The 12,730-nt window shown below is 43.6% G+C and overlaps 1 protein-coding gene across 1 annotated transcript in view; it reads right to left on the bottom strand.

Moving 5' to 3' along the window:
* tada1 (transcriptional adaptor 1) overlaps window positions 1–12,730 on the bottom strand; it is a 40,361-nt gene that overhangs the window by 14,145 nt on the left and 13,486 nt on the right. Inside the window, exons 3-5 of the mRNA XM_079611728.1 lie at window positions 12,593–12,658; window positions 12,401–12,501; window positions 4,765–4,971 (exon numbers count right to left, since the gene is read on the bottom strand). Of these exons, the coding sequence (XP_079467854.1) occupies window positions 4,765–4,971; window positions 12,401–12,501; window positions 12,593–12,658 (374 nt within the window). The remainder of the gene's footprint in view (window positions 1–4,764; window positions 4,972–12,400; window positions 12,502–12,592; window positions 12,659–12,730) is intronic.

Below are 12,730 nucleotides of genomic sequence, written 5' to 3'. Positions count from 1 at the left end.
AAAGACAGTATGTCACGTTATAAAAAGGCTCTAAAAGCAGCCAGGGCTGAGCATCTCCGCAAACTAATAGAAAATAACCAAAACAATCCAAGGTTTTTATTTAACACTGTGGCTAGATTAACAAATAAACAAACGTCACCTGAACAAAATATTCCGTTACATCTAAATAGTAATGATTTCATGAATTTCTTCACTGAGAAAATAGAAAGCATCAGAAACACAATTGTAAATGTACAATCTTTGACAGCGTCTTATGATTCAGCCTCAATTATCGCCCCTCAAGAACAACTACAGCGCTTTACAACTATAGGACAGGAAGAGCTAAATAAACTTATCACTGCATCTAAACCAACAACATGTTTATTAGATCCAATACCCGCTAAACTACTGAAAGAAGTGTTACCTGTAGTGGAAGAGCCTCTTCTCAATATTATTAACTCGTCTCTATCTTTAGGACATGTTCCAAAAACATTCAAGCTGGCAGTTATAAAACCTCTTATTAAGAAACCACAATTAGATCCAAATAACCTAGCAAACTACAGACCCATCTCAAATCTTCCATTTATGTCTAAAATACTAGAAAAAGTTGTGTCCGCTCAACTGTGCTCTTTCTTGCAAGAAAACGATATCTATGAAAAATTTCAGTCAGGATTCAGGCCACATCATAGCACAGAAACTGCGCTGGTTAAAATTACAAATGATTTACTTTTAGCTTCTGACCAAGGCTGTATCTCAATACTAGTTTTACTCGATCTTAGTGCTGCGTTTGACACTATAGATCATAAAATACTCTTAGATCGACTTCAAAATTACACTGGTGTTCAGGGACAGGCATTAAGCTGGTTTAGATCGTACCTATCAGACCGTTACCATTTTGTCCATTTAAATGGGGAAAAATCAAAGATAACGTCAGTAAATTATGGAGTGCCGCAGGGATCTGTATTAGGCCCTCTGCTATTCTCAATTTATATGCTGCCACTTGGTAATATTATAAGAAAACATGGAATAAGTTTCCACTGTTATGCTGATGACACTCAATTATATATTTCATCACGACCAGATGATAACACTAAATTATCTGAAATGACAGAGTGTGTTAAAGATATAAAATATTGGATGACATGTAATTTTCTTCTATTAAATTCAGATAAAACGGAGGTATTACTGATTGGTCCAAAAAACTGCCCACAAAACCTCTTACAATACAACCTTAATCTAGATGGACGTCCTGTTACTTTATCCTCTACAGTAAAAGACCTGGGTGTTATACTAGACCGCAACTTGTCTTTTGAAAATCATATTTCAAATGTCACAAGAACAGCCTTTTTCCACCTTAGAAACATTGCTAAGCTACGTAATATGCTATCAGTTTCTGATGCAGAAAAGTTAGTTCATGCATTCATGACCTCGAGACTAGATTACTGTAATGCTTTATTAGCTGGTTGTCCTGCATCCTCCGTAAACAAGCTACAGTTAGTCCAAAATGCAGCCGCTAGAGTTCTTACTAGGTCAAGAAAATATGATCATATAACACCAATTTTATCATCTCTACACTGGTTACCTATTAAGTTCCGTATCAACTACAAAGTATCGTTACTGACCTATAAAGCCCTAAATGGTTTAGCTCCTGTGTATTTAAGAGATCTTCTATCGCCATATAATCCATTGCGCTCTTTAAGATCGCTAAATTCGAGGCTTCTGGTCGTACCTAGGATAACTAAGTCCACTAAAGGAGGGAGGGCGTTTTCACATCTAGCTCCTAAACTCTGGAATAGCCTTCCTGATATTGTCCGAGGTTCAGACTCGCTCTCCCAGTTTAAAACTAGATTAAAGACGCATCTCTTTAGCCAAGCATTCACATGATGCATCTCATACCTTTTATACTACAGTTAAATCAGATCAAATTCATTCATATTATGAACAGCAGCTACGCTAATTATTTCCCATCTGCCTTTTTTGTTGTCATCTCGGGACGCCTGTCCCGAGATAACTCAAATAGAGTTCGTCAGCTCCAGTTATGTATCCAGCCTCTCATGGAGACTTCAGATGCCCCAACGCCTGTGATGAGACGACTCGACGCCTGTGAAGAGACGACCCAACGCCGGCAATATGTTATGCCCTAAATTTTATGATTAACTAACTGTATTTTGTGTGTATATTTTTGAAATGCATTTTCTGTAAAGCTGCTTTGAAACAATATGTATTGTGAAAAGCGCTATACAAATAAACTTGAATTGAATTGAATTGAATTATGAATGCACAAGCTGTTATGAATGCACAAGCTGTTATAAATGTAGTTGTGAATGTAGATATGAATGCACGAGCTGCTATGAATGCACGAGCTGCTATGAATGCACGAGCTGCTATGAATGCACGAGCTGTTATGAATGCACGAGCTGTTATGAATGCACGAGCTGTTATGAATGCACGAGCTGCTATGAATGCACGAGCTGTTATGAATGCACGAGCTGTTATGAATGCACGAGCTGTTATGAATGCACGAGTTATGAATGCACGAGCTGCTATGAATGCACGAGCTGCTATGAATGCACGAGCTGCTATGAATGCACGAGCTGCTATGAATGCACGAGCTGCTATGAATGCACGAGCTGCTATGAATGCACAAGCTGCTATGAATGCAGTTGTTATGAATGCACAAGCTGTTATGAATGCACGAGCAGTTATGAATGCACGAGCTGCTATGAATGCACGAGCTGCTATGAATGCACGAGCTGCTATGAATGCACGAGCTGCTATGAATGCACGAGCTGCTATGAATGCACGAGCTGCTATGAATGCACGAGCTGCTATGAATGCACGAGCTGCTATGAATGCACGAGCTGCTATGAATGCACGAGCTGTTATGAATGCACGAGCTGTTATGAATGCACGAGCTGCTATGAATGCACGAGCTGTTATGAATGCACGAGCTGCTATGAATGCACGAGCTGCTATGAATGCACGAGCTGTTATGAATGCACGAGCTGTTATGAATGCACGAGCTGTTATGAATGCACGAGCTGTTATGAATGCACGAGCTGTTATGAATGCACGAGCTGTTATGAATGCACGAGCTGTTATGAATGCACGAGCTGTTATGAATGCACGAGCTGTTATGAATGCACGAGCTGTTATGAATGCACGAGCTGTTATGAATGCACGAGCTGTTATGAATGCACAAGCTGCTATGAATGCACGAGCTGCTATGAATGCAGTTATGAATGCACGTGCTGTTATGAATGCACAAGCTGTTATGAATGCACAAGCTGTTATGAATGCAGTTGTTACGAATGCACGAGCTGCTATGAATGCACGAGCTGTTATGAATGCACAAGCTGTTATGAATGCACGAGCTGTTATGAATGCACGAGCTGTTATGAATGCACGAGCTGTTATGAATGCACGAGCTGTTATGAATGCACGAGCTGTTATGAATGCACGAGCTGTTATGAATGCAAGAGCTGTTTTGAATGCAGTTGTTATGAATGCACGAGCTGTTATGAATGCACGAGCTGCTATGAATGCAGTTATGAATGCACGAGCTGTTATGAATGCACGAGCTGTTATGAATGCAGTTGTTATGAATGCACGAGCAGTTATGAATGCACAAGCTGTTATGAATGCAGTTGTTACGAATGCACGAGCTGCTATGAATGCACGAGCTGCTATGAATGCACGAGCTGTTATGAATGCACGAGCTGTTATGAATGCACGAGCTGTTATGAATGCACGAGCTGTTATGAATGCAGTTGTTATGAATGCACGAGCTGTTATGAATGCAGTTGTTATGAATGCACGAGCTGCTATGAATGCACGAGCTGTTATGAATGCACGAGCTGTTATGAATGCAAGAGCTGTTTTGAATGCAGTTGTTATGAATGCACGAGCTGTTATGAATGCAAGAGCTGTTTTGAATGCAGTTGTTATGAATGCACGAGCTGTTATGAATGCACGAGCTGTTATGAATGCAGTTGTTATGAATGCACGAGCTGTTATGAATGCACGAGCTGTTATGAATGCACGAGCTGTTATGAATGCACGAGCTGTTATGAATGCACGAGCTGTTATGAATGCACGAGCTGTAATGAATGCACGAGCAGTTATGAATGCACGAGCAGTTATGAATGCAGTTGTTATGAATGCACAAGCTGTTATGAATGCACAAGCTGTTATGAATGCACAAGCTGTTATGAATGCACGAGCTGTTATGAATGCAGTTGTTATGAATGCACGAGCTGTTATGAATGCACGAGCTGTTATGAATGCACGAGCTGCTATGAATGCACAAGCTGTTATGAATGCAGTTATGAATGCACGAGCTGTTATGAATGCACGAGCTGTTATGAATGCACGAGCTGTTATGAATGCACGAGCTGTTATGAATGCACGAGCTGTTATGAATGCACGAGCTGTTATGAATGCACGAGCTGTTATGAATGCACGAGCTGTTATGAATGCACGAGCTGTTATGAATGCACAAGCTGTTATGAATGCACAAGCTGTTATGAATGCACGAGCTGTTATGAATGCACCAGCTGTTATGAATGCACGAGCTGCTATGAATGCACGAGCTGCTATGAATGCACAAGCTGCTATGAATGCACAAGCTGCTATGAATGCACGAGCTGTTATGAATGCACGAGCATGAATGCAGGAGCTGTTATGAATGCAGGAGCTGTTATGAATGCAGGAGCTGTTATGAATGCAGGAGCTGTTATGAATGCACAAACTGTTATGAATGCACAAACTGTTATGACCGCTGACCTCCAGAGCACACATCAGGCTGCTGACGGCGTCCTCGCTCACGTTGTCCAGGCCTATCTCGAAGGCGCTGACCATCATGCGCGCCTCCATCTGTCCTCTAGTGGGCAGAAGCAGCGTCTGTGCACTGAGTCGTAGCTCCTCGTCCTCCGCCTCCCGAGGGCTGAACGCCTGCGCCGCCTGCAGAGGGTTCTGGGGCTGGAAGCGGTGCTGCGGCACACACACATAGACCATGCTTACAGTGATGCACACACCAGACCACGCTTACAGCGACAGAAGACTACTCTAGACCAGCAACAATTCTCGTCCTCCTCATGACTATAATGCCAAAGCACATCATGATACGTATATACAGTACAGTAATACACCACTGTAAAAACATCTGCTGCATTAAGACACACTTCAGTAATATCAGTTTGACTGCACTGACAGTCTTGAAGCTGTCTTGAAGACTTTTTGAAGACTTTTTTCTCACGATTCCGAGTTAATATTTAGCCATTCAGACATTTTTCTCATAGTTACAAGTTTCTCTCACAATTCCGACGTTTTTCTCACGATTGTGAATTTAAATCTCGCAATTCCAACATTTTTCCCATTATTCCGAGTTTATATCTCCCAATTAAAAAAATTTGTCCCACAATTGCGAGTTTAAATCTCATAATTCCGACTTTCTCGCAAATGCCAATTTATACATCACAATTCCGACTTCTCTCGATTGCGAGTTTATATCTCGCAATTCTGCTTTTACACCTCGCAATTAAGGCAGAAACAAGCTTTCATAGCTCTCAGATGAGAACAAAACTTGACCTGAATAAAAACACAATCATCTTCTGTAGAGCTGCTTTACAGGCGAAATATAATTTTTCTCAAAAGCCGGGTTTCCACCGCAGGAACATTCCACAGGAATTAGAGACTTTGTGGTGGTACTTGGTGTGTTTAAACCGCAGGAACTTTCCCCAGAAACTAGGGACTTTGTGGTGGAACTCAGTGTATTTCCACCACAGGAACTTTCCCCAGGAACTAGGGACTTTGTGGTGGTACTTGGTGTGTTTCCACCACAGGAACTTTCCCCAGGAACTAGGGACTTTTACCCCTTTTCCACCAACAAGAACCAGGTGCTGGTTCAGAGCTAGAGCTAGAGCCGGTTCGGAGTTGGTTCTACTGACGGTTCTTCAAAGAACCGGTTTGCCTTTCCACAGGCTAGAGAGCCAAAACAGAGCCAGATCTTACGTCACTGTGTATACATCTCATGTTGCCCAGCAACGCTAGCGCGGCAGCGCCAAACAAAAACACACCAGGCTTGTTCGAGATGGTTCGGCTTCACGCAGACCGATCGCCGCGTGACATTAAAGCACTGCTAAAGCGATCAAAAGCACAAGGAGTCGTATGCTCTCCAAACACTCCCGGAGCTCTGATCGGTCCGCGCCGCTCCGATGCATCTCGAACAAGCCATCAACAATAACGGACGTTGCAATACTATGGATCCTCATGGGATTGCAAAAATACATCGGAATCCAACGCGTTCGTGCAGCTCGCCGTAACTTACATAGACGGATATTATAATCGAGCTGCTATTAGCTCGACTAGCTGCTATTTAAAAATGGCGGTCACAAGTTTCTATTCGTCTTGTTGGTCACGGTAACCCCGCCCCCAGCCCCTGACGCAAGCGGTTCTTACTTGGCTCCGTTCTAGACCCTGCAATGATTTGGTGCTACTTAAGAACCAGTTTTACTGGTTCGGAGCTGGTGCTTTGGCGGTGGAAAAACAAAGAACCGATTTGAAACTAGGCTCTGGCTCCGAACCAGCACCAGCTCTGCCTTGGTGGAAAAGGGGTATTTGTGGTGGTACTTGGTGTGTTTCCACCACAGGAACTTTCCCCAGGAACTAGGGACTTTGTGGTGGTACTTGGTGTGTTTCCACCACAGGAACTTTCCCCAGGAACTAGGGACTTTGTGGTGGTACTTGGTGCGTTTCCACCACAGGAACTTTCCCCAGGAACTAGGGACTTTGTGGTGGTACTTGGTGTGTTTCCACCACAGGAACTTTCCCCAGGAACTAGGGACTTGGTGGTGGTACTTAGTGTGTTTCCACCACAGGAACTTTCCCCAGGAACTAGGGACTTTGTGGTGGTACTTGGTGTGTTTCCACCACAGGAACTTTCCCCAGGAACTAGGGACTTTGTGGTGGTACTTGGTGCGTTTCCACCACAGGAACTTTCCCCAGGAACTAGGGACTTTGTGGTGGTACTCAGTGTGTTTCCACCTTAGGAACTTTCCCCAGAAACTAGGGACTTTGTGGTGGTACTCTGTGCGTACCCACTGCAGGAACTTTTCCCAGGAACTGGGGACTTTGTGGTGGTAGTCGGTATGTTTCCACCGCCAGGAACTAAGGACTTTGTGGTGGTACTCTGTGTGTTTCCACCGCTGGAACTTTCCACAGGAACTAGGGACTTTGTGGTGGTACTCTGTGTGTATCCACCGCAGGAACTTTCCCCAGGAACTAGGGACTTTGTGGTGGTACTCTGTGTGTTTCCACCGCAGGAACTTTCCCCAGGAACTAGGGACTTTGTGGTGGTACTCTGTGTGTTTCCACCGCAGGAACTTTCCCCAGGAACTAGGGACTTTGTGGTGGTACTCTGTGTGTTTCCACCGCAGGAACTTTCCCCAGGACCTAGGGACTTTGTGGTGGTACTTAGTGCGTTTCCACCGCAGGAACTTTCCCCAGGAACTAGGGACTTTGTGGTGGTACTTAGTGTGTTTCCACCGCAGGAACTTTCCCCAGAAACTAGGGACTTTGTGGTGGTACTTGGTACGTTTCCACCACAGGAACTTTCCCCAGGAACTAGGGACTTTGTGGTGGTACTGTGGTGGCGATTTTAGATATTCATTGATCTTTAGTAAAATATAGATGATTCAAAGAATGTCACATGTGTGTCTCTCACTTGTAGTGAGAGAAGATTTTGTTTATGTACCTGGGGAGGCAGAAGGGAGAGACACTCCAGAGAACAGACGAACAAGGACCTCTGACCTAGATGTCAGAAGGCCATTTGTTGAAGGGGGGCTTAGTGGGCCAACTAGTGACGAATCTAAACTAGTGTTATGGCTTCCTTGTCTATGGAAAACTACTGGATGGAAAACTACTGGGAGGAAGGCTCTGGCAGGAAGAAGGCCTTGAAACTGAGATAAAAGCTGGTTCAGTCTGTCTGGGGGTGTGTCACTCTTCTGCACAGGGTAACAACCAGGGTGGGAAATTAGCACCCGCCACCCGCCGAGGGCGGGTACTTTTTCAAAGTGGCGGGTCACTTTGCCGTGTATACCAGCCACAGTGGCGGGTGGATTATAATAATGCTGCGTTCGCACCAAAAGCGAATACAGTTCGCAAAAATTCGCATCCACCGACGGACCAGGACAGGACCACCATACGCGCGTAAACGCGTCTTTACATTGACTTAACATTGAATGTATTAAGTAGTAACCAATAAACACATGCTGCGAGTGATTTCATTGTACGGATTGGACAGCCTTTGTCAAAGAATGCGGTTGCTAAGTAACAATAATACACTTTTGTCGACTAACTCTTTTGATTGGTTTTCAGCGCTGTGTGTCACGGCGCTGAAGAGACCGTTAGCTAAGCTGAGAATATAAAAAAAAGTGTGTATATATATATAGCGCGCGCGCTCTCTCTACCCTGCTGAAGCGCGGATGATCTGAAAACACAGACAAGCTGGAGTTCAGCGATCTTTATTTGAGATTTTCTACTTAAATTAAAGTGTCATTCAGTCGGTCTGTGTTCTGTCACGAGCCGCTTGCGCTGTTTGTGCGACTAAATCTGCGATCAAAATGCAGGCTGATATCCAGCAGTGTTTTTAATGTTGATCATATAAGCAAGAATGCAATGTTTCCCGAATATCCACACAATTTCAAATGTGACATTGATTTTATACAACAGTAAAAAAAAAAAGGGTAACATTTAACTGATGTACTGCATTTAAAACAGTATAGTCAGGCTTATTGCTCTATTTTGCAACGAAATCTGTGGCTTTGAACGAATCGTGAGATTCAATGAATGAATGACTCGATGACCGCCACCTACTGGCTATTTTAATATAATATTTTTATTAATATTAAACGTTTTTTAACATTGCATATTTATTGAACATTGTTTTATTTAAAGCATTATTTATTTTTAAAAGGTATTATAAAGGTTAAAAATTAAATGGAAAAATTTATTAAAGGGGGCGAATATTGTCCCTTAATGGAAAAGGTGTGACTGCAGTCTGAAAGAGAGGGAGTACCAGGGGGTACGGCACTCAAAAAAATTGGAGAACCACAGAACTTAGGAAAAGGGATATGTAGAATTGCACAAGTGCTACTGCTAAAGAGTGCAATGTAAATAATTTCTCATAAGCTTAATTGAATGGCCTAGACCCCTAGAGAGAATAATTATGACATTTTCTGTCTAAAGACTACATATAAAATAGCTACCTAAAGTAACTGCAGTTTACTAAAAGTAATGACTAAAAGTTTGCATTCATAAGCATTTTCGTCTGAAGATGAAGACTAAGACTGAATCAAAAATGGTTGCCAAAATGAACACTGGCCTACACACACCAAGCGCACTACAACGCTGTTGCGTATGTATTAATATGACTGATCATTTAAATAAAATGTTTTATTTAATTCAAGTAGCCTATATAGTAGCCTACATAATTATTTTCCAGGGTTTAAAATGTATATTTTCCCCTCATACTTATGTTGGAATGGGTACGAAGTTGGCATTGAATTTCATTTGAAATGGTATTAAAAAAGGTCTTAAAAAGCCTTGAATTTAAGCTGGAGGATCCTGGGGGTACCCTGAAATAAATAAAAAAACATATTGAAGCAATTTCTTTCTTGCAATTTGAATTCCGGAAAAAGTGGCTGGTAAAAAATATAAGTGGCTGGTAAAATTGGGCATCCACCAGCCACTGTGGCTGGTGGACAAAAAAGTTAATTTCCCACCCTGGTAACAACTGTATATTAGACTGCTCCTATTCTTGCAAGAATAAATACTTCTCTTTTTATAATTTGACTCTGAGTGTCTCTTACGCAGTGATGTTTGTTTGATGAATTTTTGCCACAACAGTACTCTGTGTTTCCACCGCAGGAACTTTCCCCAGGAACTAGGAACTTTGTGGTGGTACTTGGTGTGTTTCCATCGCAGGAACTAGGAACTTTGTGGTGGTACTCTGTGTTTCCACCGCAGGAACTTTCCCCAGGAACTAGGGACTTTGTGGTGGTACTTAGTGTGTTTCCACTGCAGGAACGTTCCCCAGGAACTAGGGACTTTGTGGTGGTACTCAGTGTGTTTCCACCGCAGGAACTTTCCCCAGGAACTAGGGACTTTGTGGTGGTACTTGGTGCGTTTCCACCACAGGAACTTTCGCCAGGAACTGGGGACTTTGTGGTGGTACTCTGTGCGTTCCCACTGCAGGAACTTTCCCCAGGAAATGGGGACTTTGTGGTGGTACTTTGTGCGTTCCCACCGCAGGAACTTTCCCCAGGAACTAGGGACTTTGTGGTGGTACTTTGTGCGTTTCCACCGCAGGAACTTTCCCCAGGAACTAGGGACTTTGTGGTGGTACTTGGTGCGTTTCCACCACAGGAACTTTCCCCAAGAACTAGGGACTTTGTGGTGGTACTTTGTGCGTTCCCACTGCAGGAACTTTCCCCAGGAAATGGGGACTTTGTGGTGGTAGTCGGTATGTTTCCACCGCCAGGAACTAGGGACTTTGTGGTGGTACTTGGTGTGTTTCCACCACAGGAACTTTCCCCAGGAATTAGGAACTTTGGGTGGTACTCTGGGTGTTTCCACCACAGGAACTTTCGCCAGGAACTGGGGACTTTGTGGTGGTACTCTGTGCGTTCCCACTGCAGGAACTTTCCCAAAGAACTAGGAACTTTGTGGTGGTACTTGGTGTGTTTCCACCACAGGAACTTTCCCCAGGAATTAGGAACTTTGGGTGGTACTCTGGGTGTTTCCAATGCAGGAACTTTCCCAAAGAACTAGGAACTTTGTGGTGGTACTCGGTGTGTTTCCACCGCAGGAACTTTCCCCAGGAATTAGGGACTTTGTGGTGGTACTCAGTGTGTTCAAACCACAGGAACTTTCCCCATGAACTAGGGACTTTGTGGTGGTACTTAGTGTGTTTCCACCGCAGGAACTTTCCCCAGGAACTAGGAACTTTGTGGTGGTACTTGGTGTGTTTCCATCGCAGGAACTAGGAACTTTGTGGTGGTACTCAGTGTGTTCAAACCACAGGAACTTTCCCCATGAACTAGGGACTTTGTGGTGGTACTTAGTGTGTTTCCACCGCAGGAACTTTCCCCAGGAACTAGGGACTTTGTGGTGGTACTTGGTGTGTTTCCACCGCAGGAACTAGGAACTTTGTGGTGGTACTCTGTGTGTTTCCACCGCAGGAACTTTCCCCAGGAACTAGGAACTTTGTGGTGGTACTTGGTGTGTTTCCATCGCAGGAACTAGGAACTTTGTGGTGGTACTCAGTGTGTTCAAACCACAGGAACTTTCCCCATGAACTAGGGACTTTGTGGTGGTACTTAGTGTGTTTCCACCGCAGGAACTTTCCCCAGGAACTAGGGACTTTGTGGTGGTACTTGGTGTGTTTCCACCGCAGGAACTAGGAACTTTGTGGTGGTACTCTGTGTGTTTCCACCGCAGGAACTTTCCCCAGGAACTAGGAACTTTGGGTGGTACTCAGTGTGTTTCCACCGCAGGAACCAGGGTCTAAATGAAGTTCCGGGTAAATGTTTCCCCCTCCGAAAGTCTTTTCAAAGAAAAGTTACTTTTTCAAAGTTCAGGAACTTTTAGGGGTGGGACTTAGGCACTGAACATGCTAATTGGTTGAGTTCATGCCACTTCTTGATTGGTTAACTCCACGCAGCATTTCATCTGTTGCGGTGCGTGCAGAAACAGTTGTTTGCTATTCGAATCAACCATGGAGTATAAGAAATACGACCAATGGACCGGTGATGAGGTTCAGGCGATATTAAGCTTTTATGAGGATGACGAAATCCAGCGTGAACTGGAAAGTCGCACACAGTCCTATGTCACCGGACTATTTGCCTAATCTTCACGGTACTTTAGACCATGATGGAAACGCAGACTGCAACAGGTCTGGGGGGAAAAAAGATCCTGGGACAAATTGGTGTGGATAATTTGGGTGGAAACGCAGCTATATTTGATGAAGTTTGCATCATTAACACTGTTATTTTCATATGCATCACTGTGAAACTGCTTTGAAACAATCTGTATTGTATAAAGTGCTAAAGAAATAAAGCTGGGGTTACTATTTTTAACTTAATTAAAATTATCCGTAAGAGTAGTTTTTATTAAATTACAGTAACTTTTTTACTACATGCAATGAAAGACAGAATCATAGAAAATAAAAAGGAAATAAAAAGCCACATTACGTTCAGGCAAATATTGGAGTAAATATGAGCTAAACTGTCAGGAGAATAAACTCACATTGCACCAATTCATGAGAGTTCAACTCCTTTATGCACAATATCATTTCTTTTTCACTAAGTGAGACGTATATTTGTGAATATAGTAATGATGTGAGTGAGAAAACAGAACTAACATCGAATTTCTGCCGAACGGAGGGAAACTTCTTCTTGCCTCGGATGGGTTTTCCTGGTTTAGATGCGGATCCGCCGGCCCACTGCAGCGCCCCCGCGCCCTCTGCACACACACACACACATCAGCCAAACACGCACACACACACACACAGTAAACCCCTGCTGAGCCGGCAGATGTGCGAGTGCTGGAGTACCTGAGGTGGAGACGATGATCTGGCAGCGGGTGAGAATGGCCAGCAGGAAGTCATTGTGCACATGGACTGTGGAGGGAAACACACGAGCGTGAGCTGCAGTCGATGAGGTCAGCACGAGCCCTACAGGTGTGTGACACG

This window comes from Phoxinus phoxinus, assembly GCF_949152265.1.
Source record: "Phoxinus phoxinus genome assembly, chromosome: 5".
NCBI classification, from domain to species: Eukaryota; Metazoa; Chordata; class Actinopteri; order Cypriniformes; family Leuciscidae; genus Phoxinus; species Phoxinus phoxinus.
Note: the sequence above shows the minus strand (reverse complement) of the source record. Positions and strands in the feature narration are given on the sequence as shown.